This window comes from Primulina huaijiensis, chromosome 7 (assembly GCF_012295235.1).
Source record: "Primulina huaijiensis isolate GDHJ02 chromosome 7, ASM1229523v2, whole genome shotgun sequence".
In the NCBI taxonomy this organism is placed as follows: Eukaryota; Viridiplantae; Streptophyta; class Magnoliopsida; order Lamiales; family Gesneriaceae; genus Primulina; species Primulina huaijiensis.
Genome location: NC_133312.1, coordinates 23,449,871 through 23,470,460, shown reverse-complemented (window position 1 = coordinate 23,470,460; position 20,590 = coordinate 23,449,871). Strand labels below are relative to the sequence as shown.

The window sequence follows — 20,590 nt, the reverse complement described above, 5'->3', positions numbered from 1 at the left end:
GCAAAAGTGTCTAAAAATAGACTCAAGCCAAGAAAACATTCCAACAATTAAGCAAAAGTTATTTTTTTTAATCACAATTAAGAATTAACTCAGTGATCAATCAGCGCCTAAATTCCCAAGACTATAGGTCCCGAGTTCGAGTTATAAATCTTTGGCCTAAAGACTAAAACCAGATGGCCTTAGCATTAATCAGCATTTGCTTTAAAGTTCCATCAACATGAAGGGAGATGACAGCTTTGGTTGTACCAACAAATTGTCCACCAATAAATACAGAAGGGACAGTTGGGTTGCAGCCTAGTCCTCTCAAGGCCAACTCCATCTCCCTCCCGTTTTCATCCTGATCGAGCTCGTGTATTGCAGGGCTCGCGCCTAAGTCGTAGAACAAAGCTTTGATACTGTGACACATGCAACACGAGCTCTTTGTGAAGATGACCACAGCTTTCCGGGAAGCCAAATCCCTGATTCTCTCCATAGGTTTCCAAGACTTTTGCCAAATTTTGGTGGCCAATGTTAGGAAAACAAAGAGTTGGTTTGAATTTTGAGGGTGTGTATGTCTGTGTGTTTGAGTCCTTATTTATAGAGGACAGTTGACAGTTTTTGGATTATGTTTGTGCATCTTCATTGAAAATGGGGAGTATAAAATTCCTTTTTAAGATACTTGTTTCGGATAAAGATAAATAAAAGGATATAAAATCAACAGTCATTCAACTCAATTTATTATTGTCAAGTTTTTTTTTTTTTTTTTTTTTTTTTTTTTTTTNCCTAGATATTTGGACAAATGATGACAATGAGTATAATACCCCCACAGCCCACTGTATAGTCTCATTTCACATAATTATTCCAAAACTCGCAAGCATTACATATATTGTCATTATTAAAAAAAAAACCATTAGATCAAATATTAGCTAATTCAACGAGTAGGTTCGACTTCAAGCTTGAAGTTCATGAGCCTAAATACAAACCACCTTAGCTAGCTCGAGCTTCACTCGCTTATAGCTTAATCAGTATAGCCTTCAATGATTTTTGTTCAGGCCATATCCCAAAGGAAATATGAAGACCCACACCTAAAAGACCATTCTTATTAGCAATATTTTGAAAAACCGATGTTTATGACAATCTATCCCAAAGGAAAGCTGCCTTTTCCATTGTGTCGAATCTCAATGAAAGCATCAATATCATGCAATGACCCCCAAACGATAGCCAAATACCAAAGCCTTCTAGGTGGAAAAACCTTCCTAGCACATGAACCAATCCATAATTTCTTACGAAAGTAATTTGAGATTATAGCAAACTCACATGTCGATTTATGGGAAAGTTTCTAAAAGATTTTTGATGAACATGTCTTGCTTTTCGGCTTGTGAAGCAGGGCATCAAATATCCAATGAAGATAAATATAGACTTTCACATTGATTTTGTGTAAAACATATATACAAACAGATCTATATAAGTATTAAGTCTTGCTCGCATGCTACTCGTACAACCTAGGCAGCGACGATTTATGCTGGTTCGACATTTAGTTTCCATACATTCGAATCATTATCACACCTAGATTTTTTATTTAAAAAGATGATAATAGTTTTGAATGTGTGGAAGAGGCAGAAAGTTTGGGATATATATCCCTTATCCCTTGGTGTTGTGGGAGAAATTCTATCTTTTGTAAACCAATGCTATCATGCCAACGTACCTAGTGTAGCACCAACCAGTTACCATAGATTCACTAAAGTTTACTCAAAAATCAAAATTTTTTAATTACCAATGAAAATCGAATATTCAGTACTGTATATAAATCCGGATTTCACACAAAGAGATGTAATTACAATTTGAGTGTTTGGTACTTTATTCTTCTTCTGGTTTCTGCCGTTGGATGGATTCTTGGCTGATGTGTAAAAACTATTATGATAAGAACTTATCCAATTCAATGCAACTTTAGAATCTGACTCACGGATCATACCTTTTGCATTATATCCCAGTTAAAAAGAAACAAGAAATCTGAGCTAAAAAAAACATTTTCAAAAGAATGCTTCATAAATTAGTCATGCAGCAAAGCAGAAATAAATTAGCTGATAAAGTGATAATTACTATACCACAAGCTTTTGTCTCATAGAAGATAAATTGACTCAGCTAAATATATCTATCGTGTCAGGGGCGCTGGAGCGGACTCGATGGGGCATGCAAGGGCTGTCTTATCAAGAAAAAAAACAAGGGTAATTTTTGTAAAAAAATTAAATGCACCCCCAAAAAATCCAATAAAATGAGCATATTATATGTCATCTCTAGCATCACAATTCGGTTCGTTTATCTTCTCAGGATTCCCGTGTCCATCCACGCCAATCAAGCATGTCCGAAACAGAAAAACACGAGACAGACAGATGCCAACCTTTGTGGTACTTTTTGGATCTTAGAGTCACAACATTGCCATTCTTAGTCCTTATCCCTATTATGTTCATATGTTACCATATTTCTTTCAACAATCAAACACTTAGGTTCCTAGAACCGTGGTTATAATCGAGCTGAGTTGCTTGCAAGCAGAGCTCAACTTGAGCACTAATTTTCTCAGGCTCAAGTACTTGAGTTCAGAGAATTTTTTATTTTTTTTTCACTTTTAATTTCTACTTTTTATATAATTTTTTTTTATCATTTATGCTTAATTTATCATAAATCACGTCCTTAAATATTCATTCTAAATCAAGAAAACTTATCATGCATTTATTCTGTATTTCTAAGGAATCAAATGTCATTCAACTTAAGCAGAACCTTGCATACAAAATTGGGAGGTACTTACAAGTTGCATCAATTCACAAAGGATAAAACAATTTTCTGGGGAAATTACATTCTGTCATGGCCTATGAAGTCTCTCAAGAAAGGGCTATTTCGCTCAACATAAGCATTTCTTCGCCAGTTTTCCACCGCTTGGTTCACAGTTGATTTGGCTTTGTTAATCTCCTCGGCAGTAAACTTGTGTTCTATAATTCCCAATGGCCCAGGTTGCAGCACCTTAACTACAGTTTCCATTTCCTGCTCCAACTGCCTGCATAAAGAAGAAACAAAGAATGTGCTACTTGTCCCAACATGAGGACTGAAAGCTTGTTGCTGTACCATAGGGCATAGATTATAATTTGTGGTAATGGTATAATTCAACTATTCAAATATTTTTAATCATATGAAAATCAGCAATTCAGGCGTTATACTTCGATCGTTGAGCCAACAATTGTTTCAACTTGCAATTTGTAGAAATTAAATACCTAATCTTGGATTTGATATTAATTAAAGAACTTCACGTCTGTCCTTAAACTAAAAATTATTATAACTGATAGTTATGGGTGCATCTCAAATTTTTTAACCTGTAATGCAACTCAAACACCATGTTTGATCTCTATGCCATATATGAAACCATGCAGCAACATTTAAAATATTAAGGAGTTTTTATTTCCTTCTGTTACTGAAATTTACCATGACGATGTTAGAATAAAAGGTACTGTTGCTACTTCATGAGGATAAAAACAAGACAACAAATGCACCTCATGTATGTTTTGTTTCGAAATGTGTTGAATACTCAAGCCCCATGTATCTCAACATCATGGCAATTAACCATAAAGAATGTCCGGTTAAGTCTAGTTTTGGAAAATCGTAGCACATTCCCGGACACATGGAGTAGAACTACATATAGGACAATCTTTTTTCAACATCAAACACTAGCAAATATGAAATATACATGGAGATGCAGGAAAAGTTGCCCCCTTCAAGCAATTCACAGCCACGATAACAGTTAGAACTTAGAATCAAAGAAATTAGCTGGCGAGGTAGCATTTTCATGCATTTGACTGGCCGATCTCACAATTCTGTTTTCCTGAGCTTCTCAGTGAAGATTTCTACTCAAGAAGATTTCTACTCAAAAGAACCAGTAACACTTGTGCACGTAAAATTCCAAATTCAACTTTTTTAAAACTATACTATGAATGTAGAACTTTTTCAATGCATCTACAGTTCCATCCAAGAATTCCAAGTATAAACCATTTTCTACTAACCTGGATCTACGCGAGCATCGTCCTTTCAGTGACTATAAAATTGGTTACAAGATCTCAAAAGTACCATTGAGCTACCACATACGCATTAATCAACTACCATGATCGCAAATAAAAAAAAAATGCCAGATAATAAACAAGAATCAATATTTAACCTTTGAATACGTAACCCAAAAAAATTGAACCGGATTCATGGAAGAAGAATATCAGAAATTTCAATCACTTGCAGAAATCAACACATGCAAATTATAGAACCTGAAGAATCTCGAGAATGGTAAAGACCGGCCCAGCGATGGTAGAGATGGAGCCATAGCAACACACTTGCAGCCCAAATTTCACACCAATTTGCTCATTGCCAGTGTCCCTAGAGGACCGGAACCATTTCCTCTCTTAATTTAGCGATACGCTTTTTAAAAGCGTTTGTTGGTTACACTCCTGTGAATTCACGAGTTTTCTTGAATTATCATAATTTGTTTCTAACTTTAATAACCATGGGTAAGCTATCAAATTATTATCATTATTATTATTATTATTATTATTATTTTGTTTTTGAGTAATCAATGAAATGATTTTCCAACTTACAAAAATCTCCGCCGAATAAAATCTTTTAATCTGTTTTTATTTTTTTTTAAAATAATCCACGAATTACTTGTTTGCAACTTGAGAAGTTATATTTTTTATTTATTTTTTGAGTTGAGAGAGGAATTTGTCGCAATTGTATCTCATATTCGAGATATCGTCCAAATTTTGAGACCCTGATATCAGATGTGTTATTTATTAGTCATCGGCGCATCGACGGAAGTGATAAATTTTAATATAAACATTTGAGCATATGCCATACATTAACATAATGTTCCTACTTCACATGAAGCATAACTGACCCGTGCACAGGTTCACGCATCCATCATATTATTTGTTAACTAAAGCCCATTAGCAGCCTTGAAGATTTATCCATACACAATTGAAGGAATATTCTGGCCCAAATGATCGACTATGAAACCAGAGTGTCTCACCTTTTTGCCTCACGATCCAAGGCTAAGGTTGTGCATTACAAATTACAACCATAAACCTTGAAGAAGGGTACTATGTGTATGAAAGATTACCTCAATAAAATGAAAGGCTACATGGACACTCTTGTTGTGTGTAGTCATCCAGCGAATGAAGAGGACCAAATTCGGCATATTTTAGGTGGTGTTGGCCTAGAATATGATTATGTTGTTGTTCACGTGACGTCAAGAGTCGATTCCTTGAGTTTTTCAAAGGTTGCTGCTCTTTTGCTTTCCCATGAAGGGCGATTGGATTCTTTCAACAATAGTGGTGGTACAAGTATGACACATCAAAAGAAGTCTGAACTACATTTACAATCCCATTGATCATCTAACAAAGGTGGTCGTGGAAGTAAGGAGTTGAAAAAATGCTAATCTTTAATCTTAAAAAGGTTTCGATGTAAAAGCAACTACTACAACTTATCAGTACTATCCAAAAATAACACTTCATCAAAACATCAGCACCTGAAAACTATCAAAGTTCAGGTTAAGAAAATGGTATAAACAGTACAATTCAGTCAAATGAAAGGAAAAACTAGAGAACACGGAATTTTAGAAATAAACTTCCTGGTAAAATCAAAATCATTAATGTGTAGAACAACAGATGCTTCCTCCAACTGGCAAGGCGTTAGAAAGAACTAGACTATTATTGAAAATTGCATGTACAAGAGTCAGTATTGTCAGAGAAAATCCATTGACATGACATACACAAAAGTAATACTTTGAGTAAATTTCTCAGGGATCATAATTCCTCAAGGCCGATCTTCCCTTTGTAAACTTCATAGAGTTTAGGCACATCCTTCTCAAATCTCATATTTAGTCACAAATTTCTCCAAGGACGAGTCTCCGGAGGTTGCAAAAAGGTACCCGGTTTAACTTCTTTGGCAATCAAACCCCTGGATAACAAAACCCTAATGACAGTGCATCTGGGAATTATCCTGTTTTCCAAATTATAAAGCAGAACTGCTGGGCAACTTACAAGCATTCCGGGACTCCCACCCCATCTTGTTAACAAGAAAATCCATAGTTCTAGAGATCTTGTTTTGAGACATCATCATGCAATTAGGATGCCTCCTAAAGGCCAAGTAGATATCATCTCTTGACCATCCCAGCTACTGTAAGTCTAGTAACACTGATCCCAAATCCCTCTATCCAAAGTATATTTCTTTATATGAGAACACATTAATCAACATGAAAAGAATATTTGGCTCTCCGAGAGCCATTGAATCTACAAGGGAGGTAATACCACACTATAGCGTCAAACTAACCAAATATGTATCCAAGGCTTCAAACTTGTGTCGGGGTCGTAAATTATATTTAGTAGTAAATTTACATTTTTTCAATCCATAAAATAAATTTTATAGATTAATACACAACATATTGAGAATACCAAGATAAATATAAGTTTGGGTAACTTAAAAGTTTGAATTTTGAGCCGCTAAGTATAGCTCTTTGGCAAATAAAATTACATTATACCTCAAGTAGGAGACTATCAACCTCACTTTTACTCCATTTCCTATCGTCTTGAATTAGGCACCATCAATTTCCTTGTTCTCTATAGCTTCAAGCGATTGTACAAAATCAAGGACATCAAAGATAAGAAAATAACATCCGGGAAGGTAGAATTTGTGGTGGGTTCTTCACGTGTTCAAGGTTCGAGATCATGACAAAGGTATCAGAGTCGATCCCCATGACAGTATCAAAGCCAAATACTCACTCTACGGTACAGAGTCTGTACCATCTTATTTCAAAGAACCAGCTAGAATCACATGCTGCAAATTTTAAATTCATTTATACTAGTAAACTTGATCTTCAAACACTCAGTTTTTACAACACTAGTAAACTTTAACTACTCAAGAAACACTGTTTCAAGAATTTTTTTCAGGTATTGTTCTAAATATCTCAATGGCACCTGACATGGAAAAGAAATAGATACAAGTTACAGAACAATCACTAATTTTTGCCTCATAATTCACCACTTCCCTTCCCTTCATAAATATCGAGAAGTCGAGGCAGCTCGATTAAGTATTGATTCACGTATTTTTCCAGGAATTTCTTCTCGGCAGGGCACATTGCACTAGCCAAGCTCCAACCATCCTTAACAAAACCATTCAAGAACAAGTGATGGAGAACAGAGTACCTCGGAATTATTCTCTTCTCCATACTGTAAAATATAAGATAAGGCGTTTGAGCAATCGATCTGGAGTCACGCCCCATTTTGTTAACAACAAAATCCAAGAATCTAGAGATTTTCTCCTCGGATAAGACCATACATTGAGGTTGTCTCCTAAATGCCATATATATGTCATCCTTGGACCAACCCCAATTAGTATAAGTCTCATAGCATCTCTCCCAGACATCTTTACCACCCTTCCATGCTCGGCAATGTATCGCCAGTACAAATGCTGTTTTCAATGGATTAAAACCCATTTCAATAACCTCAGAAACAATTTTCTTGAATGATTCATGCTTCTGGGTGAAAACATGGGGATAATGAAACAGAACAAACTCGATACAGCGTTGGGGCACTCCGAGTTCCCTCAATAAAGCTACATTCTGAATGATTTTCTTATCAAGACCATGATCGAAAATCCAAGACCCCCGCCTCAAAAGAATACCAACTTTTCTAGATCCAACTACATCCTTGAGGTATTCATAAACGGGAACCAACTGCTTCTCCGCACTTCTTGTCAAGTACCTAGGGTGCTTTACAATGGCTTCCACCAAATCGGCTTCGGAAATCCCGGTAGAATGTAAGAAAAACTCAATCTTTGGCAAAAAGGACTTTTCAGGATTGGATAGCAGAATAAGGGGTCGCCTAGAAACCAGCTCAGCGATTTGAGTTTTGCCAAATCCATGATTTTCAAGAAAACCCAATACATTATTTGCTCTGTCTGGGCTATCAAAATGCACCTTACCCGAAGCAGAAACAGCCTTCTCCCGAGACAGGCCGCATGAGTTCATCAAGTACGAGATTATATACTCTTTTTCAGGCGCTACTTTCTTGGAAGAAACCGGTTCACTATTGCACGGAGAAGTTCCAGCTCCCGAGTTCGCGAGTGATCGTTTACCATTTTCAAGACTGCAGAAATTGGCCAAGGCTTGGATTTTACCGATTCTGAAAAGAATCAAGCGGCGAAACATTTGCTTGTATGGAGGTAATTGAAGCTAGAAAAGATTAAACGAAAATTTTCAATTTGAGTAAGGCTTCAAAAATGGATAAATCCTGAACTGGGAGATAAACCCTACTTTAAGACTGAATGACGAGGGAAAAATGTTTTGACATAACATTTCAACGATTAATTGCATCAAAATAACGAAAAATTAAAATTTTATATATGAAAACTTTTGAAGAATTAAATTATCAAAATTCAAAATTGAACAGAACAAAAAATCATTTTACCACAAATTAAATTAGCTATTATAATTTTAATTATATCAATTTAATATAATGAAGATATAAAATAAGATAAATAAAAAATACCGGGATTAAGATAATAAAATAGCAATGCCCGTATTCGTATTATTTGTATTAATATGGTAGATATTATTCAGATGGAATATCAACATTTCTTTTTTACATGTGTGTTATGAGAAGCTTTTTCACACTATCATATTCCGAGATTCCTGCATAGATAGACTGAAATTGAACAGCAACTAATCTCATCGTAGAGGTAGAGGAATCATTGAGTACAAACAGTTTCTGGGGATATTAAGGCCAAATTCAGAATTACATTTTTCGGTTCGAGTTGCACTGTGTTCGAATATGTTTTTAGTCCTTGCACAAAGAATGGAAAGTTCTTGCCGAAAATCCGATTCTTGGGTATGCATTGTGTAGACCAAGGGGGCTTCTGGGTCGTGTTGAGTTGAATGATGCGACAACGTGAACGTGCAACAACCCGACCCCATTCAATAAGTACCTCGATGAGTTGCAAGTAAGGAATTAACCAGCCACTGCACCCACAGACCCCGCAAGCTCTTCGAGTAGGTCTTTCTGCTCCATAGTCATACAAGACTGGGGGAACAAGAAGACGTAAGATTGCATAAACGAGAAGAGAAGATGGTGTACGCCCACTTTAAAAGAAAAAAGCATATACCTGAATGGCTGTCTCAATGTCTCCATCAAGAAAGGATGTAAGCTCGAAATTCATTTTTAGCCGGTGATCTGTCACCCGATTGTCCTGCAGGGCACAGAAGTTACATGAATAATAAACTTCTGGAGACAACTTTGCAAATTTAGAAGTCGAGTTACACTTATCAGATTTCTCCTAGATCTGCCGGTCGACTCCAATTTACAAAAGGGTCTTTCGATTACTTAATTTTGCTAACAAGAAACCCAGCTATAGAATTATCAGAATCAATTGAGGTGTAAAGCCTTTTGGTGGGAGGATGGTGATATCAAGGCATACCCATAACTATACTCAAAAACCAGGTTCAGGACAATCATTCATATTTTTTATAAGTTTAGAATCAATTAACCTCAAGACATCAAACACTACAAGTACCTTGTAGTTGTAGGTTCTGATCTTTTCTGAACGAGCACCAGTACCCACCTGTCATGGTGTAAATATTTTGAGCGCAGTTTAGGTTTGTAGATGAAACTCGACACAAGTTATTGCATTGACATAATTTGAGAAATTATTGCATCAACTACAAGAATGTGCGTGGGGAATCCGGTATGGTTTGGTTAAGTTAGCAATACACGCTACTTTTTTAAGCAACTGGCCAATTACAAGACAAATTGCATGGAGCAGATTATGAGAGAGAACACAATCGACCTGCGATTTTCGCTGGTCCCGTAGCATCTCTTGTTGTTCTCTTACTTTGATCTCATACCTGAGAACATATTACCAGCTAAAGTCAGTGTCAACTGCTCCTGAAACAGACAATCAATCTGGCACATGGTACACATGATGACAAGAATAGAGAGTAATCCCCGAATCCATCAAATGACAGCACTGATGTTAAATGATATCTTAATTGTTCATCTAGAAACATCAACGTCGTCAATTATGGATGATAGTGCACAATATTCCTCACAATTTGGCTCGCAACAACTGGAGAGCGCGATTCTTGTTCTTTAGCTGAGTTCTTTCTTCTGTGCAAAATATTCTTATGCCTGTTGGTTTGTGGAACAGGTCAACAGCTGTTTCCACCTTGTTGACATTTTGCCCTGCATTAGGAACTCATACATGAGAAAAAGAAGAGGAAAAGGTACAATTTTGTTTTAAAGGTGAACTGGGTAAGTTGTAGAGCATACACAACTATTATTATTACTAAAAAGTTTATACACACAGATTAAATCCAAACAAGCACATATTGAGTGTACTATACCTCCAGCGCCACCAGACCTCGCCGTTGTAAGCTCAATATCCTTTGGATCGATTTCCACATCCACTTCATCAGCCTAAAACCAGATGTAGGATGAAAATGAAATCAATGTGGAATAAATTCACTGATCCAAGTTGAAGTAAATAAATATGAAAGAGAATTAGGCGTAGGAAGATATCTACCCATAACAAGTCAGTCAACGTTCTATGCACAAGGGTATACAGCATTACATCAGATAGCACATCTAGGAACTATACTCGGTAATTGCAGAAACATTAGAACCCTAATATTTGAGGAAATGGGTACCATGCAATGCAAGAACGTAGAAAAACAAAATGGACTAACCACATTAGAAAAAAAGAATGGACAAACCACATTAGGAAAGGAGTTACCTCTGGCATGATAGCAACAGTTGCAGTAGATGTGTGAACACGACCTTGGGCTTCTGTTCGGGGAACACGCTGAACTCGATGTACACCAGATTCGTATTTTAGTTTGCTATAAACACGTGTTCCTTTTATCTCCATTACACATGTCTTAAATCCTCCTTTTTCAGCCTTGAGAGTGAAGAACAATAAGCTGTATGTGATAGAGCATCTGCATGCATGCATGTCTTAAATCTTAACCATAGTGGTAAGATTCTTCTTACCTCTGAGGTTGAGACAAGGGCCGACTTCCATGAACTACGTTCACAATACCTCTGAAACATTCGTACCTATAAGATGTTGAATAGAAAATTATATTTAATTTTTGCATATTGACAAAGGATTCATTTTATTTTGTAAAATATATATAACACGTTATTCATAGGACATACAAGAAAACAAAATTGAAGTCTGTTCCGGTGAAAAAAATACATCTATCTCAAAGGACAGGACAAAAAACATCTACCTACAAGATCACCAGCCCAAAGTCCAGCTTCATCCCCACCAGTACCAGCCCTCACTGCAAATTAAATATTTTAAGCACGTAAGTAATAGCAGTAAAGATGTTCCAGCGTCGCAAGACACACAACAAACTTCTCTCGATTAAACCTTAACACAGGGTAACATAGCTCTTTTCTATGTTTCTATAAGCACTACAGGTTTTCCCTCCCCAAGTCTTTATCATATCAATTAAAGATTAAATCAGTCACCCCAACAGGTTTTTGTTCGCCACTTCAAATTTCAACTTCATCTTTTCTACTGGATCAACAAGGTGAGAAAATAAAGACGTGAGGTGACGGCATTAATCATCAATTGATATGATATCATGATGCTCCCCTAATATCCACTCGTAAATCTAGATCTCAATACATTGTTATAAAAACAAACCTTCAAGCATTATATTTCTTGCATCAAGAGGATCCGTTGGAAGGAGCAAGACCTATTTTCATATAATAAAAGAGAAGAACTTTAGAGGAGGGGAGATTAAAAATGGATGCCCATCGAATTGCACAATAAAAGATTCACAAATTGTTAACTAGTTTTCAATGAAATTCACAAACCTTTAGCCTTTCCTCAAGATCCATAATCTGTTTATTTAATGTCTCAATTTCAGAAGAAATCATTTCGACCATATCTTCATCACTCGCCATTTCTTTTGCCAAAGCTGAAAGAACAAGACACTGAATACATACATAGCCACACATGGGAGAAAATAGAGCACTTTCTGATTTATCGCATGTATTACTTGAAATAAGACACAACAAAAATGACCTTTGGTTTCTTCTAATTGCTTCTCACAGTCCTTGAATCTCCTAAATGTTGACACAACCTAGAAGCTCAAAGAGTTCATCACAATTCACAAGGTGTTAACAAACAATCATAACATACAAGGGCGCAGGACAAAGTTCTCTCACAAAATAGCTAATTTAACTTTGAATGAACAATTTTTTAAAAAAAGAAAACAACTTTGAATGATTAGTACCTCGTCAAGCTCTGCCAAAGACTGAGCTAACTTCTTATATTCACTTGGATTTGAAGCTACATCTGGATCAGCCAGTTTAACCTACAATCGATAAGTGAGAATATAAATGAATTCAGTAATATTCTCAAAGTCACTGTCCCAAAATCATCCAATAGTAGGGAAAAGCACAGTTTAAGACCAGTGAGGGAGACATAATCATCACAACAAAGGGTTTATGCTAAAACGTAAAATTTCCGATCAATGTTAACCATCCATTGCAAAATTATTCGATCGAACTATTCTTCATAAAGAATTCAATCAAGTCTCCAAAGATGATAATATTCCGAAACTATTCATACATCGGCTGCACCGAAATTTCCTAGCATCCCAACACGACAGGAGAAATTCAAATGATGTACTATAGCACAATATCTAGCATACCGATAAATCTTTCCACGTTTTCTCAGCTGACTCCAGTTTCGTAATTAAATACGGTTCCTGCAGTTTACATCATAAACAATCTCAGGTGCGCAACTATAAACAAAGAAAAATCCAATAAAACAGCATCCTTCGTCGCCAAATCTGTTTCTGTTTCCCCTTAACTACCACTTAATCAAACACCGAGTAAAATATTCAATAATCAGTACGAACAGCCATGCAGACAAATCTTCTGTGATTCCGGTGGCGCAGCGGAGACTGAATGAAAATCGAACGACATCTCACGGGGAACTTCGCGGCGGAGTAGCAGAATCGAGGTGGGAGGCTAGCAGTGAGGCTGTTCATTGCGTCCTACTGTTCTCTGCGGAGAGGGGCTGATTGGTTTAGATAAAATCGTAATACGCGGATGTCGTCGTTTCCATTTTAACTAAAATCGCATCAAGCATATGCGATTTGTAGAATAACGTTATTATTGTATTAAATTATATACTATTTTATTATGTAACTAAATGGATGATAATTGGAAAAATTATTTAAAAATATATAATAATAATTATTATTACAGGAAAACAAAACTATCGAGGAAACCAAAATTGGATCTATTTTCAATTAATCACACCTGGCAAGAAGAATTATTTTGTTTTAGTTCGGTCAATTACGTACAAATCAATTATATAAAATGGTAAATGAATTTGAGAATTTTTGATACAATATTCAATTTGCGAGTTTTTTAAGATGGAAAAGTGGAATTTGGAATTAAAATTTTTAATTCTTAAATTTATTTTTAAGCATGATATTTTTATTTGAGAAATATATAACTTTGGGCATGAGATACTCAATATTGAATAAATTGTAAAAATATGAACTCAAATATAGATTGATTAAATCTCTAAATTTTTATAGATTTATTTATCAAATCAAAAAATCAAAATGAACTAAATTAAACAGCTAACTCATCTCACATATTATGACGAAGGTGAGTGTTCGTAGATTCAGATAGTTCGATCAATGTAGAAGGACAAGAAAATATATGAGCAGGTGCAAGAATTGCTGAAGCCAGACACATTCGAGAAGTCCAGTTCCTACTTAGTTCTCAAATGTGGTCATGGTCTAGAAAACCACTGTGACAGATGGAGAATGTGCGTCGATTTCAGGGACTTGAATAAGGATTACCCCAAAGATTGTTATCCCTTGCTTCAGATCGATCAGTTGGTGGACTCCACCTCGGGGTATGAATTTCATTGTTTCATGGATGCCTATCAGGGACACCACCAAATTCCCATGGCCCGAGAAGATCGAGACAAGGTCAGCTTCATCATCTCGAGCGGTACATTCTGTTATACAGTTATGCCGTTTGGACTGAAAAATGCAGGGACCACTTATAAGCTGTTGATGGATATGATATTTGAGAAGCAAGTCGGGAGAAATATCGAGATATACGTGGATGATATTCTTTTTAAATCCAGAAAGAAATCTTGTTTCATATCAGATCTTGAGGAGACATTCTCGACCTAAGATAATACGAGGTGAAATTAAAAATAGTAAAGTGTACTTTTGGGGTTGAAGTTGTAAATGTCTCGGGTTCATGGTGATCGAGAGGGGGATTTGAGGTCAACCTGGATAAATTAAGAGCTATCACATAGATGACTTCCCCTAAATATGTTAAGGAAGTGCAGAAGCTTACAGGAAGGATCGCTGCTCTATCTCGATTCATTTCTAGATCAGAACGTCACAATTTTCTCTTGTAAGTATTAAGAAAGACCCAGAAGTTTGGATGGATGATCAGTCCAAACAAGCCTTCCAAGGTCTGAAAAATCATTTCGCCGGGCTACCCATCCTAGTGAAGCCTGAGCCAGGAAAAAAGTTATGGGTTTACCTGTATGCGACCTAGCATCCTGTCAACTCAGTCCTTATCCGAGAAGTAGGATATGATCAAAAGTCTGTCTACTATGTCAATCACACCCTCAAAAGAACTGAGTTGAGATATACTGATCTCGAGAAGGTAGCCCTGCCCTGGTAATCATCGCAAGAAAGTTAAGACTCTATTTTTTGTCTCATCCTATTATTGTCCTCATCAACAATCCACTCGGAAGAATAATGAACAAACTGGATATCTAAGAGAGATTGGTAAAATATACGGTGGAGCTAGGAGAGTATGGCCGAAGACTGCTATCAAAGCTCAAGCCCTATTAGACTTTCTAATCGAGATGACTCATCTCGGGTAGGAAGAAGTATGGAGGATATTTGTGGATGATGCTTCTAGCAAGGAAGACATTGCTGCATGAGTTGTTCTAATCTCTCCGAGTGGGGACAAGATTAAGGTTGTAGTGAGGTTGGATTTCCAAGCTTCAAAAAATGAAGCTGAATATGAAATATGTTCTAACTGAGATGAAATCAACTCGAGAACAAGGGCCTATTTGGGTCACCATTTACACAAATTCACAGTTGGTTATTCAACATATGAAGAGATCTCATGAAGTTTGGGAAGAAAGACTGGTAAAATATCCAAGGGCTATACAAAAGTTATCAAAAAACTTTATCGATTGGAGTGTGGAGCAGATTCCAAGAGAAGAACATACAAAGGCCGATACCTTGATGCGTAGAACACTCCGACGCATGACTCAATCAGATATCCGTGATAAATTGTCCACAAAACTCATCCAATTTATCCAGATATATTATATATTTTTTTAATATGGTTTCATAAATTTACCGGACAATGTTTAAGCATAAGCAAAAATGTTCACATTATTATTTTGTTTTATTAGACATTAAAATATCGTAATTTTAAAATTTGAAATACTCATTGTGATTGTCAAAAGATTAAATAACAAAAATATTTTCAAATGTCAGTGCATTGTCACATAAAAACAAAATTCAAGTTTTTAACATTCAGATTTCGAACATAAGAATAAATGAAAAATCAAGATTCTTTTTCTGTTTTTTCCCCCCGATAATCAAATGAGAGATCGAAAATATGAAGAAAGTGACAGTTTTTTTTGGCAATTGGGTCATTGGTTTCAATACAAATCTGTTAATCTTTTTTATATTCTTCTCCACTAACCGAAAGGACAAATCTACGTTCGCGATATCTGAATTCTAAATTCTCCTATTCAATCCACTCCTTTTACTTTCTCATAAATCCAATTGTATCCCTTATTCTTTTCTTTCTCCATGGCTACCATCTCCAGCTTCCCCCCTCACCCGGACCCTGACCCGGACCCGAATCCGAATCCCATACTCCATCCATACCTTCAGCAGCAGCCATGGCCTCAACCCGCCCTGCCCGATGATGATTACTCCGAGAATCTCCATTCTTCGAGTGCCAATTCCGCCACGCCAAACCCGAATCCTAATCCTACCGCGATCGATTTCCCGGCGAAGCTTCTGCACATGTCCTTCAATCAGGATTACGGGTGCTTCGCCACAGGCACTGATGGAGGCTTTACAATCTACAACTGTGACCCCTTCCGAGAGATCTTCCGCCGTGATTTCGACTGCAACAGTGGCATTGGGGCTGTGGAGATGCTCTTCCGCTGCAATATCCTCGCGTTAGTTGGTGGCGGCGATGCGCCGCAGTATCCGGTGAACAAGGTCATGATTTGGGACGATCATCAGAGCCGGTGCATCGGGGAGCTTTCGTTTAGGTCTGAGGTTCGTGGAGTTCGATTACGAAGGGATAGAATTGTGGTTGTTCTGGAGCACAAGATATTTATCTATAATTTTGCGGATTTGAAACTATTGCATCAGATTGAAACGATCGCGAACTCGAAGGGTTTGTGTGCGGTGTCGCAGGTAGCTGGGTCGTTTGTATTGGTTTGTCCGGGGTTGCAGAAGGGACAGGTTAGGGTGGAGCATTATGCATCGAAGAGGACCAAGTTTATTCTTGCTCATGATTCGAGGATCGCATGCTTTACATTGTCTCAGGATGGTAATTTCCTTGCCACGGCAAGCAGTAAAGGAACCCTGGTTCGAATTTTCAATACTCATGATGGTTCTTTATTGCAGGAGGTAACTTATTTGTCTTAAATTTTTATTTTTTATTTTTTATCTGTAATTGTTGAATGCTCCAGCTTTGAGTTTTTAGTTCGGCTTTTCTAACTGGTGAATGTGTTGATTGTTGCGGTATTTTTCTAATACGCATGATTGTAAGTGAATTGTTTTTTATCCATGTATTGTTGGTTGCTGAAGTTTAGTTATATAGTGGGAGTCTGGAAGGGGACAGGGCTGGGTGATACAGATTCACAGAAAGTGTCGTGAATGTTCATTACGAGCGTGAGGTGCACTGCCACTCCTAGGCTTATTTGTAAAGCAAGATGCCGGCATCCTGGAAGATAGCATATTAAGATGTAAATATTTGAAGAAAATTTCATCAAAGACAAGTATATACTTTACAACTAATAAAGGGCAATAAAATAAATACTTATTACTCATTGATCTATTAGTAAAATCGAATGATTAATATCACATTTCATCTTGAACTTTCTATGTCTGCATTAAAGGTGCACTTAAAAAGGCATTTTGAATCTTTGATGCCTTGAAGCGCACCAAGGCAATAAGAGCCGGCTTTGTGGTTGTGGCACTCACATGAATTAAAAAATAAAGTGCTAGCTAGAAGCCTGGAATAAGTTCGATGTTAAGTCATCAACATTTCATATAGAATCAGTAGAATTTATTTATGTTTAAATACTGAAGGAATCATTAACATACACAACCCAATGTCAAATACTCTTTTGTTCAAGAAATGGAACATTGTCTAACTCTTTTAGCTCAGAGGGTAGCTTCAAAGATTACTTTCTGTATCAGTTAAGTGAAGTTTCACCTAATATATTTATCTTCTGTTACTCATAGTCTACTCACCACTGCCATATTTTTAACTGTCATTACCATTTATATTTCCAGTTTTTGATATATTTGAGCTTGGTTTAGGGTCAAATGAAATTTAACGCTGAAAATTGCTTGTTTTGTTTCTGCATTTGTATGTCTTTGATTTATCTCAGTGGTGAATGTGAAAGCACAAATGATTGATTCTATATGGAACAAAAACTGACGAATATGATGCAGGTACGGAGGGGTGCAGACAGAGCGGAAATTTATAGCCTGGCATTCTCACCCACTTCCCAGTGGCTGGCTGTCTCAAGTGATAAGGATACTGTTCATGTTTTTAGCCTGAAGGTTAATCTAGGAAATGTTGGAAGTGATAGGTCTGATAGTCCTCCTGATTCAAATACTACTGTTAACACTTCTATGTCGTCTCTCTCTTTCATCAAAGGTATATATGTCTGTTTAAATGTGGAACAAATATTTTTCTCCTTTGTATTGATATTAGAAGTTGATGACCTCGTTTTGGTCCCTATAATCAAGTTGAATTGGTGAAATCTTTGATTTTGTTTGGTGTATTCTAGCATTTATACTTTGTCCATGGATCATGGATGCATTTTTGGGTTCCATGGATTATCTACTTAGGTTTGCATTTGGTTTGTTATTTGTGGGTGTTAGCCCATGGTGATAATGTTTTCATGCACCTCATTCTTTCCCAAGAGTCGGTGTAATTGACATCCAAGAGTTAGTAGTGAATGCTTACAGCCATTTGTTCTCGTTTACCTTTGGGCCCACTGTAAGTGAGGCGTTCATTTGGCAGGAGTGCTTCCCAAGTACTTCAGCTCCGAATGGTCAGTGGCTCAATTTCGCTTGCCTGAAGGATCTCAACATATCGCTGCATTTGGTCACCAAAAGAATACGGTCGTAATTCTTGGCTTGGATGGAAGGTTTGTTGAAAATTCTATATACAAGATTGCCATGATTAGGAAGATCTCTTTGTGCTATTTTTAATGTCATGGTTCTCTAGTCAAGGATGGACAAGAGGGACAAACATGCCGGCCTCGGGGTCCATCCCATTGTTTCGCGTTTATACTGTCATGTGGTGCAGTTTTACTCTTTTTTATTATTGTCTTTCACAAAATTATTAATTTGTATGTGAATTTTATGCAGTTTTTACCGATGCAAGTTTGACCCAGCAACCGGTGGAGAAATGGCACAGTTGGAGTATCATAATTTCCTCAAGCCTGAAGAAGCCTTCTAGCGTATGTTCTGTGTTTATTGGCGTAATTACTATGTTCCTCTACTCATCTTGGCTTTCTGCCTTGTGATGTTGTAAATATTTGTATGTATGTAACTAACTGTTTGAAACTGACTAATTAAATGTGGAAAAAAATGAAAAATCTACTTGTGCGATTCTTGTTTGCATAAAAATCTTTCGTAGTGATTTCGAATAGTAAAAAGAGTTTACTAAAAGTTTGTGTGTATGTGCGTCCATTGGTATATGTGGAACAATATATATGTATAGATTTTGTTTTCCAAAAAAAGAAAAAAAAACTTGCACGTGCATGTATATGGTGTAATTCAAATTTTAGATGCTAGTGGTGCATTCAAAGTTTCTAGTAAAACCGAACAAAGTTGGAGGGATTTCATTTACTAGCAAAAAAAATTGAGTTACTGCTCAGTGTTGTTGAAGATGTTACTGCTCTTCCACTTTCTGAAGCCATCTGATCGCCATCTGCCGAAGTCGTCACCTCTATTCCTGCTGCCAAACCTATCTAGATTCTAGTCAGTCTCCTAGACCAGGAAACCTATAAGATTGTCATCAACTGTCTCCCGAATCGCTTACTGCTGCTCCTCCATCAGGAAAGGGAAAGGAAATTTTAATTTAGCACTCCCACCAACCAAGAAGAGAGTAGACCCAGTAAAAGAAGATTTCAGTTTTTGCTCAGATCAGTTGAACAAGTACCCCGCCACTAAGACTAATCGGAAAAACTTCTCTTTTGCCTAGCTCATCAAGAAAATCAACATTGTGGCATTAATAGAACATTATGTCTTGGAAATTTGTTGAACCAACGACATCTCTGATGCCCTTCTTCTCAGGAAAGACTTGATAATGGCCGAGTGTAATGCAGAAAAAGATGTCTCCGGTCTTGGCCTCCAGAACTGAGCAATATGATGCAAATGCATCTAAGTTCCTACCTCCAGAACCGATTCCACTGTTATCGAAATGTTACATCAAAGGCTATAGGCTCCCCAACTGAAGTTGGATTCCATCTCACCCCTACGAATTCCAGCTCCTGCTCAGTCACCATATCAGAGTATCCTCACCGATCCAGCTAGCCACCCTCTAATTCTCAGGTTGATCCTAAGCCTATGGAAGTGGAAACATTCTTTACCATTACGGAAGCATTAATTATATCCATCTTTTGATTCATAGCCCAAGAAGTTCCAGCTCTCATTTCGCAAGTCTAACCCGAGGTGGTCCTTGTCAACAAATGACAGAACATGTTGTCAACTATTTTTTCCAGACAACGAAAGATGAACATTCTTTGTTTATTGTATATCGATTGCTCCTTTGTATTATTATTATTATTATTATTATCATTTCGTTTGAAGATTGCAAGGAGAATATAATTTGTATACAAATTGCTCACTCTAACGAATGATAATCTTTAATGCCTAAACTGTTTTTTGTCATTTTAATGATTTTCCAAATTTATCTTTATTATTTATAAACAAGATTAAAAGTCACATACCTATATTTGTAAATTTACTCAACTCTAAAAATGTTTAAATTAATTACTGCTTTCATCCACTTTCGATCATATTTGAAAAATTGACCAACACTATTGATTTGGGATCGGAATTAGATCCTATTTTGGTGTTTGACATAAAATGTGATTTAAGAATGACAAAAACTTGTGTGAGATGATCTCACGGGTCGTATTTTGTGAAACAGATCTCTTATTTGGGTCATCCATGATTTACTATTATTTTTTATGCTAAGAGTATTCTCTTATTTGGGTCATCAATGAAAAAGTATTA

General features: G+C 36.7%; 5 protein-coding genes across 6 annotated transcripts; 1 reads left to right on the top strand and 4 right to left on the bottom strand.

The window, feature by feature from the left end:
* Positions 1-75: 75 nt before the first annotated feature.
* On the bottom strand, positions 76-561 carry LOC140981420 (glutaredoxin-C11). Its single transcript, XM_073447810.1, has one exon. The coding sequence runs from the start codon at positions 470-472 to the stop codon at positions 164-166; it is 309 nt and encodes a 102-aa protein (XP_073303911.1). The 5' UTR covers positions 473-561; the 3' UTR covers positions 76-163.
* Positions 562-2,663: 2,102 nt separating this feature from the next.
* Positions 2,664-3,099, bottom strand: LOC140981707 (uncharacterized). Its single transcript, XM_073448121.1, has one exon. It carries the CDS (start codon positions 3,097-3,099, stop codon positions 2,827-2,829), a length of 273 nt encoding a protein of 90 aa, XP_073304222.1. The 3' UTR covers positions 2,664-2,826.
* Positions 3,100-5,480: 2,381 nt separating this feature from the next.
* On the bottom strand, positions 5,481-8,351 carry LOC140980284 (transcription termination factor MTERF8, chloroplastic-like). Its single transcript, XM_073446027.1, has one exon. The coding sequence runs from the start codon at positions 8,210-8,212 to the stop codon at positions 7,034-7,036; it is 1,179 nt and encodes a 392-aa protein (XP_073302128.1). The 5' UTR covers positions 8,213-8,351; the 3' UTR covers positions 5,481-7,033.
* Positions 8,352-8,563: 212 nt separating this feature from the next.
* LOC140981371 (peptide chain release factor APG3, chloroplastic) lies at positions 8,564-13,124 on the bottom strand. The gene is made up of 15 exons (XM_073447753.1): positions 12,938-13,124; positions 12,728-12,784; positions 12,308-12,388; positions 12,097-12,154; positions 11,886-11,989; positions 11,713-11,764; positions 11,295-11,344; positions 11,049-11,114; positions 10,792-10,956; positions 10,403-10,475; positions 10,109-10,241; positions 9,847-9,904; positions 9,574-9,621; positions 9,166-9,249; positions 8,564-9,083 (listed from the first exon to the last, which is right to left on the bottom strand). Exons 1-15 carry the CDS (start codon positions 13,067-13,069, stop codon positions 9,012-9,014), a joined length of 1,233 nt encoding a protein of 410 aa, XP_073303854.1. The 5' UTR covers positions 13,070-13,124; the 3' UTR covers positions 8,564-9,011.
* Positions 13,125-15,759: 2,635 nt separating this feature from the next.
* Positions 15,760-18,976, top strand: LOC140980764 (autophagy-related protein 18a-like). 2 transcript variants are annotated; one of them, XR_012175999.1, is made up of 4 exons: positions 15,760-16,735; positions 17,789-17,996; positions 18,347-18,492; positions 18,716-18,976. XR_012175999.1 is itself a non-coding variant. In XM_073446807.1 (4 exons), exons 1-4 carry the CDS (start codon positions 15,899-15,901, stop codon positions 18,804-18,806), a joined length of 1,263 nt encoding a protein of 420 aa, XP_073302908.1. In that variant the 5' UTR covers positions 15,762-15,898; the 3' UTR covers positions 18,807-18,976. The 2 variants fall into 2 exon arrangements, 1 of the variants encoding a protein (XP_073302908.1); XM_073446807.1 differs by having other exon boundaries at positions 15,762-16,735; positions 18,366-18,492.
* The last annotated feature ends 1,614 nt before the right edge of the window (positions 18,977-20,590 follow it).

What these genes read in the sequence shown, in the direction of transcription:
- LOC140981420 (XM_073447810.1), bottom strand. Translation starts at nt 472, where the DNA reads ATGGAGAGAATCAGGGATTTGGCTTCCCGGAAAGCTGTGGTCATCTTC.
- LOC140981707 (XM_073448121.1), bottom strand. Translation starts at nt 3,099, where the DNA reads ATGGTACAGCAACAAGCTTTCAGTCCTCATGTTGGGACAAGTAGCACA.
- LOC140980284 (XM_073446027.1), bottom strand. Translation starts at nt 8,212, where the DNA reads ATGTTTCGCCGCTTGATTCTTTTCAGAATCGGTAAAATCCAAGCCTTG.
- LOC140981371 (XM_073447753.1), bottom strand. Translation starts at nt 13,069, where the DNA reads ATGAACAGCCTCACTGCTAGCCTCCCACCTCGATTCTGCTACTCCGCC. An exon ending in AAACGTGGAAAGATTTATCG is followed by an intron (nt 12,389 to 12,727) that starts GTATGCTAGATA and finishes TATCGATTGTAG; the next exon opens with GTTAAACTGGCTGATCCAGA. An exon ending in GAGGTCTGGTGGCGCTGGAG is followed by an intron (nt 10,242 to 10,402) that starts GTATAGTACACT and finishes TTCCTAATGCAG; the next exon opens with GGCAAAATGTCAACAAGGTG.
- LOC140980764 (XM_073446807.1), top strand. Translation starts at nt 15,899, where the DNA reads ATGGCTACCATCTCCAGCTTCCCCCCTCACCCGGACCCTGACCCGGAC. An exon ending in GTCTCTCTCTTTCATCAAAG is followed by an intron (nt 17,997 to 18,365) that starts GTATATATGTCT and finishes TTCATTTGGCAG; the next exon opens with GAGTGCTTCCCAAGTACTTC. An exon ending in ATTCTTGGCTTGGATGGAAG is followed by an intron (nt 18,493 to 18,715) that starts GTTTGTTGAAAA and finishes AATTTTATGCAG; the next exon opens with TTTTTACCGATGCAAGTTTG.